Raw genomic sequence first — 21,521 nt, 5'->3', positions numbered from 1 at the left:
AGACAGTGAACTTCGTGGTTATGCACACAGGCTTCTCAATGGAGCATGGCTGGGGAGCCTTGACCCAGTGTGGGACCTCTCTGTAAAACGGAGCAAAGAGTGGTGCCTTTCTCACGTGTTCTGTGGCGACCCAGGAGATAGACGCTGTAGTGCAGAGCAAGGTGGAACTGTTGCTCTGCTCCTGGGATCAGCTGCCAGGGCGGAGGATGCGGCGCATGTTTATCAGGATTGCTGTTGGTGAGGCCACTTTCTGAAAATGCCCCCTTATTGGGAGGGTCTTAAAATTCAAGGCCTCTCATTTCCTGGGGTTATAGCTTTTTGTTGCTGGGAGAAATCTGGAAATAATAAATTCTGATCCCTCTTTTTCAAATGCTCTTCCATTCTAGAGACCTGAGCTTTCTAGGTAGCTGCCCTTTATCTCTAGTCTCAGGAAGCCCCCCAACTCCCTCCAGCCAGTGTCCAAAGCAGAATTCTGGGGTCCTTCTTTCACCACCCCATCCCTAACTTACAGTGATCATCCTGTCTCAGGCAGGCACAACACTCTGTGTTCTGCTTCTCTCTATTGTCCTCCACCTGAATTAACTACGTGTCTCTCAGTGCTCATAGCAAGTGTCACTTCCTCCAGAAAGCCTTCCCTGATGCCTTTCTGCATCCAGGACTAAGTCCTGTACCCCAGCCTCGGCCTTATCAAACCGTTGATCACAGAGCATTAGATTTCCCTCCTCACTTGTCTTTCTCTTCTAATAACATGAAACTTAACGTCTAGGGCAGATTCTGCCACTGCAGTAGGGCCTTCGGTTAAGGATTATACAGGGGTGGGGCAAAAGTAGGCTTGCCGTTGTAAGTACGTGAAACAGAGTTTATTCTTCTATTACCATGTATTAATTATTGTCTTACTCATTTGTCTTACAATGGTATGAGTGAATGTATGAATACATAAACTAGTCAGGGCAGACCTGAGTGCTGACTGCTGACATCCTTTCCATGCATCTGGGGTGATTTCCTGCAAATTTCCTTGGAAGCTTGTGATCCTGAGTCTATGAGATGCTCCAGTTAGCTGCTCACCCTCCTAACTCCTGAAGATTTTTCTAGTTTTTACATTGTTTATAGACAGTTAGAAATAGCCTTAAGCTTATAGGCTTGATTTTTAACTTTATTTAGGGTCATCTTGTGAATAAAACAAATTTAGAATAAGAGGGAAACAAAATGATCTTTGATACAAAACTGAGTACCCATTTTTGCCATGACCGAAAAGTAGTGTGAATTAGGACCACCCAGGCTGATTGTCTCCACAGAATCCAGAAAATTGTGTACATGTATAAAATTACCACTCTCTGCTCCTTTGGATGTCAACTGCTTTCTTGGTTGTGGTATTATGGATGAAATCTGATTTTAAAATAAATATAGTGGCCACCATTTAAGACACAGGCCCAATTTCATGAAAAATTGGCTGTAATGCAATGAGGTGTGCTTAATGGGGCCACCCTGAAGTTGCATCCTGTCCCTTGGCCTTCTGCCGAATTGCTGCAAGGTAGGATGGACGGAGGTTTCCTGGCCCGTGCTCACTTGCTCCTCTGACGAGCACGGAGCTGTCTGCAGAAAAGTGACTGATAAGTCTCAGCTGACAAGTTTTCTTTGTTTGATTATTCTCTCTGGGTCTCAGCTGTAATTACCCTTCACAAACAGAAATATCATTCTCTGGGGAAGACAACTTTGCATATTTTTTTTGTAATTTAAGAGTTTATTATTTATTTATTTTCAGAGAGAGGAGAAGGGAGGGAGAGACAGAAAGAGGGAGAGGAACATCAATGTGTGGTTGCCTCTTGCGTGCTGCCCACTGGGGACCTGGCCCACAATCCAGCCATGTGCCCTGACTGGGAATTGAACCAGAGACCCTTTGGTTTGCAGGCTGGCACTCAGTCCACTGAGCCACACCAGCCAGGGCTAACTTTGCATATCTTAATTACTAGTACTGCAAAACCACTCTTTATTGAGTCATTAAAATATATTAGGTTTCTTTAGTATTTACATGGAAAAAATTGAAGGTTTCATGATTAAGGTGCTTGGTGTAACTATCTTGGATGAGTAACATGTTGTTTAGTTTAAGGTGCTAATTGGTAATAGATAGGAATTGCCTTTATTTTCAATAATCCCGAGTAACCTAATTTTATGTTTTTCATGGTCAATTCTGAGTGTTGATAGCTTTCCTAAGCTTCTGTTACATCTAGATGGACATTTGTCCTTATTAATAAATGTGATTATGTTCTCCATTTCTTTAAAAATTAAAAAAGGTAGAAGGCAGGGACTGAGTTGTAGAGGCACCATGTATTGTGGGAGTGAAATTCTGAGGGTGGAATTCAGGTGTGCTTTTTTTGCCCAATGTATGGTTATGCATATTGACATGTGATTTACCCTCTAGTATGTTTCTTGAATGCTTAGTGATTAATGTTAGGATAACTTAAAAAAGATTCTGTGTCTTTCTGCATGGGACTAATGTGACAGAAAGTTATAGATAATATGCCTTAAATTTATTCAAAAGGAAAAGATTAGGTAGATCTTTTTCTGTTCACTCTAAGTAAGCTGCGTTAGAGCTTCTTAATTTTATTCCTGCTGGCACTGTGTTGTCCTTCAATATGTTTTTGTTGAAAGAACGAGGGAAGGGTAAAGTTTTTTTTTTGATCTTAGAATATAGAAATATAGAGCAGAGGGTCCCTGGTGGTCTAGATGACTCGTAAGAGTGGTGTTGTGAAGGGCTTTCTGAATGGGCCACAGTTGGTGGATATTGGCTTGAATGATGTATCCTAAGATTCTATAGCTATAGAATAACATTTCCCGAGGGCAGAGATATTCATTCAATCATTCAACGTATTTTTTATTGAGCATCTACTATGTGTCAGGCCCTGATCTAAATGGTGAACAAAATAATCATGTATCTGCTCTCAGTAAAGCTGATGGTCCATCTATGGCTTAACTCTTCACTGTAAAAACCTGTTACACAATTCTATGCTGGCTTTGAAAGGTGAATTTTGCTTACCTTTGTTTTTTTCATTTGTGTTTCAGTAGCTGCTGTGGTAATTCCCTTTTCTTTCACTTTCCCCCTTTTCCTTCCATCCTTCTTATAACTTTGTGCTGGGTGAATGTTGATACAGATCCTCACTCTGCAAGGTCCTCTTTCTCATCTTAGTCCTACCTTTGCCTCTGTCGCATGCACACATTTTGGGACTTGTTTCAGTAGTTTAAATGTTAAAATCAGAACTGATAGAGATTACACTGTCATTTCAGAATTCTGAGCTGCATGAGACCGCCTAAAATCCTCCTGTACTCTCATTAGCCCTTATCAAGCCCCAGAGTGGCAGTTTCCCCCCTAATGACAAATAGAATTCAACAGTATGAGTGCATTTGAAGCCTGAGGCAAAGAGGAACAGAAGTGCTGAGCTCAGCACTCTGTGCAAAGATGCCTTTTGCTTATAATCAGGGTGTAGGTTACCGTCTGGGAGTAAGTCAAAAGTGCATGAACTCTTTCTTCTTTAGATGCCAGGATGTAAATTATGCTTCCCTGCTTTGCAATGCCCTTTACGCTCCTGGAGGAGGTAATGTTCCTGTTGGGGTGCCTGCCTTGCCCCTGGGGAGGAAGGTCTGCCTGATAACTGGATGACTGGTTTTTGACGAGCTTTATGACGGCTTCACTTCTCTAAACTCACAAAGCTTTGTGGGTGAGGTAGCTGCATCTCAAGTAGGGCGTCACGTTTCAGACGTGGGGCAAATGCCTTGTCTTAGGAAGGAACTGTATTATGAAAAAGAAAACAAGACCTGAATGTTTAATTCCCCCAGAATCTCACCACTGACCTCTTTAACCTGTGTTTTGACTTTTTCACTCTCCTGTAAAACACAAACCGGGCGTAGGGTCTGAGTATCAGTCCCACACAAGATGTGAATTTTAGACAGCATTTGGGAAAGGAAGTCCTCCAAGTGATTTTGTGCTCCATATTTTTCTACACAATCATTTTCTCTTTTGAGTTACTATGTATAATGGAAGCCTATGAAAGTCAGAAGTAACAAGTAACAAGACTTACATTAGTATTGTTTACACACCTTAAAAACATTTTAGCCTAGTTGTATTTTATTTTATTTTATTTTTTCGGATTTCTTTTAAACCATGATAAACTTAGATTGCTGGTGCAAATAATACATTTTACAGGGACAGATTTTCATAGCTAATTTTACTTTTTAGCCAGATCCCAGTAATTCCTTGTTTGCATAATCTTAACCATAGGGGGTTAATATGAGTATTACAAATACACAGTCATTAAAACTGATAGTATGTTTTCCCAGAAGGTCAAGGAGATCTAAAAAAAAAAAGAACTAAAAAAAATTAATTTGCCTTGATGGTTTCTCCCAAAACCGGTGAGAGAAACTTTTATCACCATGTGATGGAGACAGGAAAAAAGCCTTCGACTAAAAGAGAAAGCGCTGGGTTAGTAATTATTAAATGGCGCAGCTTCAGTCTTTTCTCATCCTTTGTACACATGATTGTATCTATTTAGGGCTTTTGCCTAGTCTTGGCTGCCATGCATTTGCCACTTTCCGCTTCAGCCAGGAAAAGCACACGTGTAGTTCTGTTATTAACTCTACGTACCGGCATCTGATTTTCAAAGGCGGACATGCAGCAGAAGAAAGAACCTGTCCAGGATGACTCGGACCTGGACCGCAAACGCCGGGAGACGGAGGCTCTGCTGCAGAGCATCGGCATTTCGCCGGAGCCCCCTCTAGGTACTTAAAAGTGCTTTGTGGTGCTGTTTCCTTAAACTTGACTCGCATGGGATATACCATGTCCAGCGTTTACTATTCTTTTACGTCTTTTTTATTTTTATTTTTTAAGAAATTCCGTGGCTTATGGTTCAGGTGTATTTACTTTTGGAATTGAGGGGGCTGGAAGGAGATGGGAGGACCGGTTGCAGAGCTGTTGGCAGTTTGCTGCTTCTTCACTGACTGTGTGGTCAACCATCTCCACTCTGTTACTATTAGATTACGTTATAGCTCTTAAGTGAGTCGCCACATGGTAAATATAAGAAGTCCTGGAATTTGTTTCTTAAATTGTTCATTTCCATTGCTGGATTCCAACCTCTCTCTGCCAACCTAAATACGGCGAACCTGGTTATGAATTTTGTAACCACCACAGCCATAGTTATGCCATGATGAAAATAAAATGCTCACTGGGGAATTTGAAGGAAAACGTAAAATGGTGACAGATTAGCAGCTAATTAACAAGTTTAAATTTATTCGACTCTATTGTATATCTTGGTTTTACAGCTAATTGGCATTTTCACTATAATACCTCTCCTCCAACTCATTCATTCCTAGTTAATTGTCCATGATCTCATTTTATCACTTGGGTTTGGATATTGAATAATTTGCTTTATTTGTGTTGAGGGTAATCTGTGCATGTTCCGTTTATTCTGTCACTTACTTATATATTTCTCATATGCTAAGTTATTTCATTTTTCTTTACTCATTTGCTTTCCTTACATTTCAGAGTAATCTTAGGGTGTCTGTAAAACTATATAATATCCAATATAGTTTAAAAAAACCTTTTGAACCAATGCATTAAAATAAATACAATATCAGGTCTCTTTTAAAAATGGATTTGTTTCCTTTTAATTCTGTTATTAGCTTTTATATTAAAACAAGTTTTCACTGATTTCTATAGTTACTTAAACTAAGAACAAAAATTATCCCATGTACAATAAAATAACAAGTATTTATATCAATGTAAATAAGAAGAAGAGCAATATATAATAAGCCCACAGATTAAGTATTGCTGAATATAATTTAACAAGTACAAACTAAACCAGAACATCATGAAAAAGCATTTTATGCTCAACCTCCATTTGTGGCAGGTAAAATCATGTCTAACAATGATTATAAGATGGCCCAATAAGATGTTGATTATTTTGTTTAGCTCCTTATGGTGTGGAAGATATAACCTGTGGGATATTCACCTGACGGACCTTCTTCAAGGAGGTTGGCAAACATTTTTGTACTAAATTGACATGTGATATAAATCAGACACTTTGTAATCAATTATATTTTCCCCTCAAAATAGCTTGGGAAATTCTGTTGCAATGTGAAGGAACACTGGTTAAACCCAGTAGTACTATGTCCTCTTCTTCCCTACCCTACATTATGCCAGCCATTAAACTTTAAGAACAAACAGTTCAGTATCCCTAAACCATGACCAAATTCTGAACCGTCCTTGCAGCCGGCCTTGGCACGGGTAGACCGCATTTTGAGTTTTCATCCATCTCTCTGACTTACCCTCTGACTCACTGCAGAGGATAATCAGTGAAGTAAATGTGAGACCACATGAAAATTCCTAGTTTCTTGACAGATCTGCCATTGTGTTATAGGATTTGGACAAAATAGTTAAACCTTTACTCTATTAAATAAATAAAAGGAAATTGCACATGATTGAAACCAAATGGGAATCTACACTCATGTCTTGAAGTTCCTGCCCATCTGGCTGCTTTGGCGTGTGTCGCCCTGAGAGCCCGCTGCGTTCGTCTGGCCTGGCGCCGCCTTGGCTATTTGGTGCAGCTTCTCCCTGAGGGATGTTTGGCGCATATCTGAAGGGTAGAAAAAAATAAATTTGCATTTCCTTCAGCTTTTTTCTTCTATTATCCTTGCTCTCAGATTTTCAGCTTGCACTGACCTTGACCTCTGAACTTGTTTCTGCTCTCTTCAGGATGGCAGTTTACTATGTGCACCTGGCAGAGGCAAAGAAACACGAGTTCTGAACACAGTAAACAGTCCAATGGGATGAAACTATTAATTAAATGTAAAAATAAAGCATCCTGGCATTTTTCTTTGTTTGGAAAGAGATTTTTAAATTACTAGGTTCAGGATCTACCCTTTCTCAGTCACAGGGTCTCCCGTAGCAAATGCAGTTTATAATCCACAGACGAGGGACTTCCCTCCAAATGCACACGCACAACAGATATTTTTCTGACGCTTCTTGACCGTTTAAATAATCCAGAATCACTTACTTCATAACCTTGTAAAGTTTTATAGACACTCCATTTTATTTTTAATAGGTCACATCTATACTAACAAAATAAAGTGGAGAATCAGAATAATCTGGATAGTTCATACTAGAGACTTTTTTGACTGGAATTATCTTGATAACTATTTTGATTCTCCATTTTAGTTTGTTAAGGTGGACATGGCCTTAGAATCCCTAAGTTAATTCTGTCTAAATTCATTTCAAATTTTAATTTCCAAAATATAAAAAATTCACTTGACTTTCTTCCTTTTCTTTTCTGTCCTTTTTTTTTTTTTTTTTTTTTCTGTATCCCATCTCAATCTCTCCTGGCCATACAATCACTTTCATTTGGGCCCATTTGTTTTGATTTATCTGACACTGCTCTTCCCCAGTGCAGTCGCTGCATTTTTTAACATGGGATACCTGTTATTTTCATTATTTAGTCCCAACCCCTATGTCTCCCTCCTCGAAATCAGTGAGCACTCCCAGTGAAGCTGGAAGCCAAGACTCAGGCGACCTGGGACCATTGACAAGGTAAGAATTGTGCTGTTGCAAAGGCCATGGTGGAATGTCAGTAGTACAAAAAAAAAAAAAAAAGAAGACCTAAAAACATTTAACTTCATGGTGGCTAGCTATTTTGGTGGTATAGCAATGATTTTGAACACTAGAAATTATAAACATATATAATCCTTCCTTGAGTGGGCTAATTAACACTTTGTTTAACAAATACAAATATTCCATAAGCTTGGGTCTAAAAGAAACCAGGAAAGGACCAAGGACAAATGGAATATATATCGGGTTCTTATTTTCCTACTTTGGTGTTGTTTCCATGAGAATCCTTCTGAATAGGATACTGAGACATTCTCACTCTGAAATCAATTTTTCAAGCATCTTTTTGTTTTCTTGCTAGAGTTGACTAATTTGAGAACTCAGTCCCTGAAGTGTTTCTGTTGTTATTACTAATGGTAATAGTAGTAACATCATCTGGGTTGACTGCTTTGTTTTGTGAGTCAGCTGCAAAATTTTTATTACACTCCGGCCACTCAAAGATGTAAGTTTTGAAAGTGAATATAGCCGTTCCCTACTTTGATCCCTGAAAGGATACCCAAAAGGGAAAGATATGAAGGGGGAAAGAAGGCTCATTGAAATACGCAGAGTCATGGTAACTTTCTTAATGCAGTTGCCTTTCCTAGGATTCCACGTGCAGGGACCCACAGGCAGGTGACCCCAGGAGCAGGGCCTGGGGGCCTGTGGCACCTGGTTAGCAAGCACCTTGTTTATCAGGGCCAGATGGTCTCCTCACAGCTCAGGCTGGTTAAGCTCGTGTGGGAGTATGGACCAAGGTTTTCTACCTCCTTCCATTTCTCATGAGAAGCAAAAAAGTCAAGTGTTTATGCAATAATCTCTTAAATGGCAAATGGCAATGACTTTGTTAGAAGTGGTTTGGAGCCAGATCTGGCCTGTGTGTGTTGGCCATTTGCGACCTCTGTTTTTGACTCTTAATTGAAAAAAAACCATAGCATACTTTCATAAACTTCAAATAAGAGGAGAAACAATCATCCACAGCACTGTAGTTCCAGCAAATCAGCCTTTGCCTTGTCTGTGTACCTTTCCATCCTGTCTACCAGCGTGCATTTCTTGCTACCATATGTGTTACTGGGGAGAGGTATAAAACTATGCATTTTTCTTTTTTCTCTAAACACATTATCATAAGCAATATCTTCTGAAAGTGCATTGTTTCCATGTAGGCTGAGTGGTTTTTGGTAGAGAAAAGTATGGGAATGAGAATAGTTAATATTAGCCTGAACTATAGGGTTTTTTTTTTTTTTCTGAAACCTACACCTAAGACTGGAATTATCCAACCCATATCTGCCTATTAGTGCATTGCAGACTTGAGTATGCATTTTGTTTTGAAAGGGCCTTTTGAAACTAGTGGACACTGCTTTCAATTTGAGAAAAATGAAAGTAGAGGTTTTTGTGGGCACCAGGCTAGTTTATTTTAGCTGATCGCCTTTGTGATGTGGGGCAGCTCATGTCTTCTCTCATCTTTTGCTTTGAACACTTCAAAAGGTCTTTGAGGGGAAAGAAAAAGTAATAATAACACAGTTATGTAAGATCTAACACTTATATAAGAACTAGCTGGCACAATGTAATCACCTTCCTTAGGGAGTCCATTGGCCTATCATTAAGTTAATATATTTGCCTCTTGCTATGCAATGATGGCGGTGTGTCCATTAATGCTTAGCTTCAAGGGGCGTAGTTAGCAGCATTAAATTCTATTACTGGGTTCACAGTTGATGAGCCCTTTTGAAAACTTTACAGAGAACGCTGACCCACACTGTTAGCACTCTGGGGACAGCAGCAATTTTTCTTTCTCAGAGACCATAACTCTTCATCTTTTCCCCTTTCTTACATGATTTTTTTTAAACTCAAGAAGTCACTTTGGAAGAAGTGCTGTCCACTCCTATCGTACACAAACTCCAACTGGCTTCAGTTCTTCATAGGAAGGTTCTGGCAAGAGCAGACAATTAGGTCAATAAGTAAATTTCTTGATCAGTGTATGTTTCGTAGGAATGCAAGAAAATTGGCATTGAGGAAATTGAAATTTTCAAAAAAATTGAGCACAAAGTTTGCTTAAGGAGAAGACATTGGGAATGGCATAGTAAATCTTGCCCTTGTTTTGAACTTAGGAAAATTCCACGCAAATTTATGTTTTTGCTTCCATAAAATAAATATGAGAGTTGAATTTCAGAAGAATATTACATTTGTTTTTAAAATTCCAATTGGAATGTGTTTCTTTGTAGAAGAAACAGCTCTCTAACAATTACAATGAACACTTCATAAAACATGAGACGGGAAAAAGAACTTGGTAATTTCTAAGAATATAACTCCCTAGTCATAAGTTTGCCTATTTGTGTGGAATTTGGATTTTAGAAAATGGAAAATCTTTCAGAAGATAACTTAAGAATTGTATTAACACATTTGGTTCCCCAAAGGTGCACAGAAATTCTGTCATTGGTTTGCCAAAATTTCAAAGCAAAACTAAAATTTTCTTCACAGAGCCAAATTGGCAAATATTTCTTATATAACCTCTGTAAGTGGTTAATTTGCAAACAGGCATACTTAATATACTTATTATAAAGAAAAAGTTAAAACAGTGCTTTTTAAAAATCAAGTATAACAAAATTTGTTTCATTAATTTTTAAGAGCAGTTAATTTTTTTAAGTGAATAGAGAGTTGGAATATATAATGATTTTTCAACTGTAGTAGTATGATTTAATTTTTTAAAACTTAAGAGCTCACAATTTGTTTTGTAATTTTTGCTTCTGGCGTTACAGCCTACTTCTCATTTATAATTTACATTTGTGGTATTTTACTCTTTGCCATGATCAATTTGGGTAGAGCTAATTAATCATTTCTCTTAATTATATTGGGCAAATACCAAGCTCAATATTGTTAATGAAATATCTGAAGACCAGTTTTACTTTTAAACATAGATAAAGACCTTAAATACGCTATGTGTAACTGGACTCCAACGCAATGTTAGTGGGATAGCATGCTGTGATTAATTTGGGCTAGGTTAAACAATTCCAAGATATTTTCGTGTAGGATGCATGGCCGTAACTCAGCGTATGGAAAGGTCAAAGAGGAAAAACTAATCATTGCAATATATACTTAAAGGGTACTTGAGATTTGTAAACATCTATCTCCATATTTTAAAACTAGGAATAGAAATATTTTTTCTCAGTATGATAATGAATAGTAATGAATAGAAAACCAACAGCCTGCCTCTTTTATACACAAGCACGAAGCATTTAGTAATTTATAGCCCTTAAAGAAGAATGATTTATGTTTAGTTGAATACCTACCTCTCTTTCTGAGTAAGTGACAAGTTCCTTGAGGGCAGAGAGTATGTGATATTTGAGATGTATCCATAGAGTAGGTATTTGATCAATGTTTATTGAATGAATCAACTGTTACCTATCTGTCAATCTATCTACACACACACATATATGTCACCATATATGTGATAAATACTATATCATACGAACTGTTAAACTTGTCTTCCTAATCAAGTATCTCCATTTTTCCATTTCAATACATTTTCATCTTATCTAATAGCTATGCTATCTTCAGTTTTCCCCAATTACAACATAATCCCATTTGTCCATACAATTGGTGTTTGGCCCCCCAGCCGTCAGCATTGAGTAACCAAAAAAACCCCTTATATCCATGGATTTTCTGTAGGAAGGTGAGAGTCCTCCCAAGGGGACCCAAATGCCCCAGATGAAGAAATGTCGTCTGCAGCACCCAACAGGGGAGCAAAGGGGTAGTGGGGATGGGTTAGAGGCCACTCGGGCATCCAGCTTTGTGTGTATTTCAGGTCGGGGTCTGGGTCGAAGGTGCAGGCGGGTGTCTGCGGATCCTCTGCCGCTCGCTGTGAACGTGAGGCCTCCACATGGTCAACATTCAGTTTCAAGTTGACGGGATACTTCGGTAAAATTCAGATATTTAGTACACTCTGCCTTCCCCGGTTCTACCACCCAGTGACTGTCCAGTAAGGACATAAGAGTGATTTGTGGTCCGTTTGTGTGGCAGTACCTGGTTCCTGTTTCCTTTCCTCAGTGATTCCAGTGGGGGAAAATGCACGCAGAGGCCGCACGAGCTTCACGCCCAGCAGAAAATCCTCAGGGCTTTCCTCTTTATCCACAGGCAGCTTCCAGAGGACTCTCTGGCACCACAGAAGCCTCACAGGACTTTTGAGCCTTTTTTGATGGGAACATCACTGTGTTCTAAGGTGCTCTGATGAATCAGAGGCTAAAAGACAATAAGGTTTTAGTAAAGGTGAAAAAGTACACTAAAAGAACACAAAACCTTGGAGGTCACTTAATAAGACCATTAACATTTTGTGCATACAAAATTCTTTACATTATCATTATGTAATGAGAAGTTGGCAGGATGCTACGGGCTAATTAGACTTCAGAGGGACCAATATCACTGACCCAAGGCTGGTTAAAAGTCAGTCTCTTTGGAACTTAAAGCAAAGTGTACGCTGTAGGATTTTCTCTTTGCATAGCACATTGCCTGATTGGTTAAACGTTTTTGTCACTGTCTTCCTGCGTGTGTACTGTGCATACCTGTATGGGTATAGCAACGCAGTCAGCATGTCTTTTAGCAGGGGCTTGCTGAGCTTTCCTCTAGGGAAACCGCTTGCTCGACAGCAGCTTTGTGTTGGGAAGTCTTCCATTTCTTCTTGAATTCAGCTTCGATGGCCCACTCCATGTTAGGGCTTTGAAGTTAGGCAACAGGGAAGATTCTCACACAGTAAGTTTAGAAAAGAGGCTTTGAAAAAAGATCCTGGTACACGTATTTATTGTACCGTTCCAGTGTTGTTCCTGACATCCGAAAATCTGCATCATCATCCTTGTCAGTCTTAAGTAAGGAATTAATTGAGGCCTGGAAGTAAAACGTTAACTCATTATTTAAATGCCATTCTTAATTAGTGACTGTGACAGATTGAGAGATGGATTTTAAAACATCCTTATTATCCAGTGCATTACTTTGGGAAATGGCGTATAGGAAGTCCATATTTGAGGAGAACATTGGCCGGCGACTTTCCATTGGGCACCGTGCTCACGTCAGCCCAGACTGTTTTCTCCATCTGACTGGTGACCAGTGACTTGTTCGGCAGAGAAACTGCGGGACTCCGGGGAGCTCTGTGTTCTGCCTTCAAGCTGTCTCTCCACACAGAGGAGAGGATCAGGGTGAAATCTAGTTTGGAACACTGCACCTGCTTCTGGGGGACCACCTGAAGTTGCTAACTTCGTTTGATAGAGGAGATAGAGGAACTACTTCTTTTTTTTTTTCCTCAGCACAAACCAGCATTATGCTCAGCATTTTTAAGATAGGCTTTCCTTCTTTAATATGGAAGTAAGTCTGAAAGTTCTCCCGGGCCCGAGTGGTGACATGATGCTGTGCAATGCTGAGTCCCGTTTACGTGGCTGGGTAGAGGTTAAGGGGGTCAGACAGACATGCCCTGCTTTATTCTTTCATTTTTAAATAAATAAAGTAAAATCGATTTCTTTGGGAATTAACTTACCCACATTCTTCATACTCATCTGCAGAAAGGCAAGTCAAAACCATTCATTTGTTTATTCATTCATGTATTTATTCAATAAAAAGTTAAGAATTTACTGTGTGTATGACACAGAGTGAGTGTTAAGTGTTAAACCCGACAGGAATATAAAGATAGGAATTCTTCCTCCTTCTAAAGAGCCTGGTTCCAGTAAATTGACAGATTTAATCTGAAGCCATCTAAGGTAATGCAAGGAAATTACACCTCTCAAATATTTGTACCCATACGATGAGCAGTAATGTCTTAGACCATTATTTCCAAATTATCTGTAATTAGTTTGCAGTGTATTCATGTGGGACAAGTGATTTTGATTTGCTAGTGCCCTACACATACCAGATACTTGCTAAATGTCCACTGACTTGTTTTATGTGTGTGCGTGTACTTACGTGTGCGTGCACATGTACTTATGTGCATGTACAGCTTGCAAAAACCCGGGTGGGATGGGTGGAGAATGGGTGGAGGGTTGAGGACACAGGTAAAAGCAAGGACGTTCAAGGTGGCTGGGCAAGTTGCCTGAAGGTGGCCTGTCCTCTAGGAGAACAAGGGGCAGTATTCACAGGACCGAGGTCCAAGTTGAGGATTTCCTCTCAGAAATACAGTTACTGGGCTCAAGCGAAATGTCAGACTGGGACTAGCTGTGTGCTTGGCTTGAGGCTGAGGCCCTGGGCTTTGCAACAGTGCTCTTTCCCTTCTGCAGACCATTTTCACACTTGGTCTTACAGCCTGATGCAGGGCTACTGCTGAGGTCAAGTGGACTATAGATTGGCAAAGACAATATGCAATACGAGACACAGGTATTTCTCTGTTGTTTCATAGAAAGACAAGTTATTTCTGAACGAGGTTATCGGGGACAGATATATTTAGGAAGCAAGGCATCGGAGGTGGGCCTTAAAAGATGCATATGCTTTGGACAGGTAGCAATGGGAGAAAGGACACTCAGATGATGGGAAAGGCATAAAGAAAAGGGTAGGCAGAATGGGATGTAAAATGCATGTTAGGGAGGAAGTATCAAAAGAGATCAGAGTCTGGGAGACAAGTGTGACTTTTGAGATATTGAGATCCCTGGCTCCTTTACCTAGTGGTTATTTGTTGAATGTACTTAGTAGCTTGTTAAAAAGGCCTGAGGTGAGGCCTGGACCACTGCAGTTTTACGATGCTTTCATGGTCTGAGGACTAGTTCGGGAAACCATTGGTCTAATAAAAAGGACTGAAACTTGCATTGTTGGGAGTAGAAAAGAAAACGAAGCACAAATGAGAGAAGGAAAGTGAAATGGCCTTGGCGTGCAGATGGATATGTCCAAAAGTCATGTGTTAAGTGGGGCTTGAGTTCAGTGGTGATGAGGACTCTGGGGTTATTTGTTGGGAAGATATATGCAAGTGAGGGAGAACTAGCCCTGATTGGGGAATGTCAGCTTTCTGGGGAATGGAAAGAATAGGGGTCCTGCCAAAATTTGGTTATGGGGTTTGATGATTTGGAGGTCGTCATCATCTTCTTCTCCTTCTTCTCCTCCTCCTCCATCATCATCATCATCACCATCATCATCTTTACTGTTACTTTTATTGCTTGTGATGTTTTATTTCCATAGATTGAGTTTCTGGAAGTCAAACCAGTCTAGGAGTTATTCTGTGTTTATGGTTCTTGCTACACTTTGGTATATTGCTTTCCAGAAGAACTGTGCTAATTTTAAATGCCAGCAGCATTATATAAGAGTGCCTTAGTTGCCCTGACCAGTGTGGTGCAATCGGCTGGGCATTGTTCCACAAAGCAAAAGGTCGCTGGTTCGATTCCTGGTCAGGCACATGCCTGGGCTGCTGGTTCAGTCCCTGGTCAGGGCGTGTGCTAGAGGCAGCTGACTGATGTTTCTCTCTCACACTGATGTTTCTCTCCCTCTCCTTCTTCCTCCCTTCCTCTCTCTCTGAAAACAAATAAATAAAACCTTTAAAAAAAAGAATGCCTTAGCCATGTTGAGTGTTGGCATTAACAAATGACAGAGCATTGCCTTCCAAATATTTATCAGGTATCACTTTCTTATAACCAACACCCACAAAAGCTGAGAGCAAAGACACTCTTTAGGGCAGAATTTTAAGACATTCTACTCTGAGGTCTAATAAAGGTGGAAAGGAGAATGGAAACCACCATTCGACTGTTGGTAAGAGCTGAACAGGGAGAAGTGGACCACTCATCAGAGAGCGAGGTGTACACAACCCAGACGTCACGCCTTTTACTCCGGAGTTATACTTTCAACAGTGGGCTAGGCATTGCTTTTGTTCATGAAGTTTTACTTCACTCCGTCTAAAACTGAAACTGAGCAAGGACAACTAGACCAATGAAGCAAGAATTGTATATGAAGTTGAGTAGTGAAGAATTGGTAAAGGGTTTAAAATATAAAGTTTTGTTAGTTTCTTAGTAGGTCACTACTAATTTGAATAATTTTAATCTTTTCGTCTATCCTTTTTATTCCAAAGTTAGTTTACATATTTTTTAAATTTTGTTATTTTTTAAATGTTTTAAGTACAGTGCACATTTAACACTATTTCATATCAGTCTCAGTTGCACATCAAAGTGGCCAGAGTATTGGGTCTATTCTGAAAAGAAGTATTAAAATTCAAATTGTCCCCCCAAATTGTAAACTAACTGTTACATGGAAAGCATTTTTAGATGAGAGGCCAGAAGCTACCTTGTCTAGCATGTTTAGGTTAAATAAGTGAATGATTACTTTACACAGTGTGGGAAACTTCTGTACCTAGTCCTTTGAAACGAAATTGGGAAATGTGACCGTAATTGGCATGTGCAATCCATTGTGGGACCCTAGAACCAGGACAATGCCCCACAGTCCTACGTAGGTAGGATGATTGTGTTTTTCAGGATCTGTGCCAACAGCAGCATCCCTATGAGAGGGGTCAGAGATCCTTCCTTAGACCCTCGGAGAGTTCCCCTATGAATTAACCTAACACTGATCAGTGCAGGCAAAACCAGCTCTTAGAAATAAGCAAATAAAACTAGGATGGTTGCCCCTGCAGGAACACTAGACGAAATCTAACTGACGTATTTAACGCACGATTACAGCAATTGTAAAGGGTTCGGGTGGTTATCCCAGGAATTAGGGAAATCAGAGATTCGAGCAGCAGTGAGGGGTATGTCTGGCCTGGCTGAAAGATGTGGATGCGATGGGGGTGGGGGAGAAGGGCAGGGAGAAGCTGTAGTCGTTAAACATACATTCAGCTTTACTTGTTCTGATTCCAAAGACACTGCTGGTCATCTGGCTTTTTCAGGCTTGTATAGTTGCTGTACTGGCAGTTATTGTTCTTGTGGTAGGTAACTTGGTAAATTGGCATCTAAAATATAACAAAGTCTTATTAGACCTAGTGGACTACGCCTTCTAAATCCAATCAACTAAACACTGATGAAAATGAGCTCATGTCTACATCCTGTCCCATCCTCCCCAAACCAAGTCCAACGGAATCTGTTCTTTTCAGAGGAAGGGCATCTCCCTGCTCTGGCTGCCACAGGATGATGAAAGTATGGTCCGACGCCTGGCTGGCTGGCACACAGTAAATAATCATTGAAAGGAAATTGAAACCACCACTATTAATCTTTCTTGCGGCACTTATTTTTTCAGCTAATATTGATTGAAGCTTTAAAGTGTGCCAGGCCCTAGGCAAGTAATGAGAGCCACTTTTTTCCTTGTGTATGTTATCAGTATAACACTAGTATGAGTATTAAGACATAAGTATTCATATGTTTCATTCTTCTACTCAAAGATAAAACTCTCAGGTGCCAGTTCCATGTCCCACAGCGCACCTGGGCACCGCTTCTAGGGCCTGTTTTACTGTCTGCTTTGCCCTACTAAACTATTTATGTAAGTTTTGTCTCTCCTAAGAGGGTAGATTCCCTAAGAATTCTTTTCTATCATGATGTTTTACATATTAGTCCTTGAAAATATCTTTTTAGAAAGTAAATGAATGTTTTTATCGAAAGTATTCTCCCCCTGCATGCATTGATTAGCCCATTCCAGAACTGACTGGAAACTCTAACTAATTACTATAGTAAGCAGGGTGATTTCTATATGAAAATATTTTGTGATAGTATGTTGTGTTCACATATATTTTCTTACACTTTCACCACTTCTTTCCTTCTATACACACTCCCTGGTCACGTTTCAAACCGCCGAGAAGCTGTGGGGAAACCATCGTTTTATTTTCAATGATACAATAACTTGATGATAAGATGTTTGGAAAAGAAGACCTATGCCAATTGGTTAAATAAAAGCATAGCAATTAGAGAAGAGGGAGCAGAAAGGCAGTTTAATAATCATCTGATGTTGTTTTAAAAATCAGGCAGAGAGGACCTTAGAGGGCCCCTTTACCTGCCTGCCTCCCCATTTTGCGGAGGACAGAAGACTTGCCTGGTGCCACGAGGTCAGCAGTGCCCGGGACACAAACCTGCCATCCCTGGGCCTAGGCCCGGCTCTCCCCAAGGTGCTGCCATCTACAGGGGAGGTTTTCTGCAAGCTAGCACAGAAGGAACTCAGCGGACCTTTCATCCACCTTCCTAGGCTACCTTTGCCCATTTAATGTCCTGGCTTCAAGATCCTTTTCAAAGAAAAAGTGCCTTTTGTGCAAGTTTGAGCACCCCCCAGGTAATAATGGGAAAAGGGAAAAGAACATAAAACGAGCACCCTCGATAGCATCCTTGGCTGGACCACTTACCCGCTGCCCGTTATGGACAGTAACGTAACTATGATTTATTTTACTGAATGAAGCTATATGTGCGACTAGGGGGCAGGAGTGTGGTGGGTTAGTTACACAGACCACCTCTGTTTTGGCTGAGAAATGCGAACTCCAGACTGCAAACCTGTGGACTTCTTAAGGGAGTGATTCTGATGGAATCATCATTGTACCGCTGAAGGGTACAGTGAGTTCAGGTGAGCTGTCAGATAAGTAACAGAAACGGCCCAGCCACCTGGGGCCTGCTGCATTCTTCACCTGCCTGGGAGAAGTAGAAAAGGTCAGTAAAGGTCATTCCATCAGAAACCTGAAGGCAAATTGAGGGCAAAGTAGCTGATCCCACCCCTTATGAGGGAATGCTTCTCACAGTCAGCTGGAGCCAGAGGCTGCCTTTCTGTCTAGAGCCAAAGAAATGCCGTTAAAGATAAAAGGTTTGATCCCCAGCGATATGTGGACAGCAAACATGATCACTGTGATGGATTCCATTACTTCCACCATTTGATACAAGGGGAAGGAATCAGTGTCCAGGACCTGCAAAGGCTGCTTTTCTTGAGCAGAGAACGAGTCCAGAGCATTGGTTTTCATCACTGGCTGCACATTAGAATCATCCGGAGAGTTTGGAAAAATACTGACGCTTGGGTCCCACCCCACACTTTCTCATTTAATTGGTCTGAAAGTGGCCTGGGCCTCAGGCCAGGCTCAAGTTAATCACAGGTTTAGATGCTGCCATATTTGGATCAGTGATGCTTTCTCTCTGCTGACTAATGAAAGCGATAGTCCCGCTCAGTCATTTTCTAAAGGTGGTCACCGGGCCAGCCATAAGGATTTTCTGGGAACTCCGTCAAGACACTTCTCAGGCCCCACCCCAGGTCTACGGAATCAGAATTTCTGGCAGTGGAGATCAGCCTTCTGTATTTTCAGTAAGCCCTCCGGGTCATTCTGATTCACATCCAAGTTTGAGAGCCACTTTTTGAAGTCTGGACCTTGCTACTTAAGTGACATCCTCAGACCAGCAGCATTTGTACCCGCTGGACCTGTCACATACATAGGCCACTGACTCAAAGAAACATTTGGTAGTAGATACAGGGGATATAGCAGCAGTAAGGCAGCTACTGTTTATCACGCAGTCTCTTTGTACTTTATCAATATAAATGTATGTGATCCCTGTAGAAGACCAGAGAAAGATCATCCACCCATTCACCCACTCATCCATTATCCATTTATTCAGCTAATTCTGTGATATGTAAGCATATATACCAGGCACAGTTCTAGGCATATCCCTGTAATCTGGGGATTTGGCCGCCCCTGCCGTTATGAGGCTAAGGCCAGATCAAACAACAGGCAGTAAACTGGTTTATAATAAAATCATAGGTAAATATAAGTGCCCTGGAAAAAAGTAAAGCAGGATAAGGCAAGGGGTAAGTGTGACAAGGCAGTGCTACTTGAGATAGGGTAGTGAAAAAGAAAAACCTCCGAGCAGGTGGCATCGGAGCCCAGACGTGGAAGAGGCACAGGCATGAGCTACTCAACTTTCTGAAGGAAGAACATCAAGGGGACACAGGATGGAGGGAGGACGCAGTGGGGGGGGGCAGTGGTCGGAGGTAAGTTTTGAAGACGGCTGCAGGTGAGGTCATGAATTCCCTCATAAACCATGGGAAATCTTAACAGACGAGGAAACTGAGCGGGACTCCTCAAACTTTAAGGTGCCCATGAATTGTCTGGGACTTTATTAAACTGCCGAGGAGTCGGTGAGAATAGGGTGAGACCTGAGTCTGTATTTGCAACAAGCTCCCAGGAGATGCTTGTGCCTCTGGCCTGTGGGCCACGTTTAGAGTAAACAAAAGGCTAGTGAGGTTGAGAACTGAAGCAACATGCCCAGTGTGACGCAGCTGGTAGGTAAGTCGCAGGAGCAAGAGGTGAATCCCAGATGCCTGACTCCAAAATCCTTGCTGGCCATCAGTTGCCTGCCAGATGACCTCCTTCGCGGTTGCCCTCTCATTGCTTGTGTGCAGGCAATCAGAAGGACCTGCCAGAGAAAGGCCCCTGTGTGCACTTTAAAGAAGAGCTAGAGAAGGTTTAGAGAAGAGCCGTTTATCCTTGTTTTGAAGGAGAAATAGAAGGGAAATGAATGCCTGGGTAACTACTGATACTTGGTGCTATTGCTTGTGAAATATTTAGAAGATGTAAAATATCCCCGGCATCTTAGAGACAAATGATGAGGTTGATGATCAATGGTGTAATATATATGTAAAAAGAAAAACACCAAAATACCCTTGGGCTTCGAAATCCAATGCATTATATTTGTAACTACAGACCTGAGGAAGCCAGTTACTCACCAGGCCCTGCAGTCTCGCTCCATCTGGCCCGACCTTCCCAGATGCCCCTGCTCTGGCCCATTTGCACGTTGGCATTTGGTTTTCTTCTCTGCAGGGGAGACATCTGGCGCTCCCAGGTGTGGATGGGTTCTGGGGCATCAGAGACACTTGAAGCAGGTCACATGCTCAAATCAATCAGGCTTCAGTAAAAAGCAAAACAAAACAAAACAGGGTCAGAGATCGTGTGGAGTTTGAATATTTAGCTCTGAGCTTCCTCCCGTGAAAACAGCCATAACTTCCAGGATCAAACAAACGCTGGAAGGAAAGGATGGCTTCTTGCTTTCCTTTGTCGCTTGATATCCACAGGGTCTCCTTGCACCTGGGGAGAGGGTGGGGGAGGGGAGAAGTGGGAGATGTTCTGTGTATGTACTGTGTATGCCATTGCCTTGATGAACGGTTTGGTTTGGTTTGTTCCCTCCCCTTCCGTTAATTCTCTGTATTCTTTTTCCCTTGTGCTGCACGATTAGGACCCTGCAGTGGGACACAGACCCCTCAGTGCTGCAGCTGCAGTCAGACTCAGAACTTGGGTATATGTCTGCTCTTTTGCTACTCCTTTTATTATTTCTTTGCTACAGTTGTGTTGAAATGCTGGAGCCGTTGTTGCTCTTATTTTTCCCCTTTTGTTGAACTTCCAGTTTGATAAGTTTATTTCCTTCTGTTACTTTGCCTTATAAAGTTAAGCTTTGAAGAAAGTCTCTTTTTGTGGAAAATGCCACGAAAAGATGGCTTTTGGTCTCCCTTTCTTAATTCCTATTATTGCAATAGAACACTTTCCTCTTCAAACACACACCCCCCCCCACACACACACATACCTCTACTTCCAAGGTGGGGCACACAATATCTACAAAAATAGGAAGTATGTTTGAGTTTATCCTAATCGTCTTCCCCCTTTACTAACAAGTTGCCTTAGGTTAATTTTTATCTAAAATCAGTATTAAAATGTTGTGTCTTATTTGTTTCTTTCCATTTTCACTTTTTCAGACACTTACAATAAGCATTTAATTTGAATGGTGTTTGAAATAGAAAGAGTCATATTAAAGAAAAAGCTAATTTGTTGACTTCCTCAATGTTATGGAGTCTCAAATATTTGATGATGGGTAATGTTGCCTACATCCTAATATCATATATATTTTTTCAGATTAAAATGTATTGTCATAGGTTAAAAGATAGCTTCAGATTTGAAAATGTGGTACTTATGTACAATGGAACATTAGCTAGCCATAAAAAATGAAATCTTGCCATT

At 40.8% G+C, this 21,521-nt stretch overlaps 1 protein-coding gene across 15 annotated transcripts in view; it reads left to right on the top strand.

Moving 5' to 3' along the window:
• DYNC1I1 (dynein cytoplasmic 1 intermediate chain 1) overlaps positions 1 to 21,521 on the top strand; it is a 287,402-nt gene that overhangs the window by 31,486 nt on the left and 234,395 nt on the right. For 8 of the 15 annotated variants that reach the window (XM_024577250.4, XM_024577251.4, XM_053927057.2 and 5 more), the window contains exons 3-5: positions 4,656 to 4,770; positions 7,432 to 7,573; positions 20,746 to 20,805. In XM_024577250.4, coding sequence (XP_024433018.1) covers positions 4,656 to 4,770; positions 7,432 to 7,573; positions 20,746 to 20,805 — 317 coding nt within the window. The remainder of the gene's footprint in view (positions 1 to 4,655; positions 4,771 to 7,431; positions 7,574 to 20,745; positions 20,806 to 21,521) is intronic. The other 7 variants (XM_071221671.1, XM_045185297.2, XM_045185300.2 and 4 more) reach the window with 3 other exon arrangements.

Source organism: Desmodus rotundus, chromosome 6 (genome assembly GCF_022682495.2).
Source record: "Desmodus rotundus isolate HL8 chromosome 6, HLdesRot8A.1, whole genome shotgun sequence".
In the NCBI taxonomy this organism is placed as follows: domain Eukaryota; kingdom Metazoa; phylum Chordata; class Mammalia; order Chiroptera; family Phyllostomidae; genus Desmodus; species Desmodus rotundus.
Note: the sequence above shows the minus strand (reverse complement) of the source record. Positions and strands in the feature narration are given on the sequence as shown.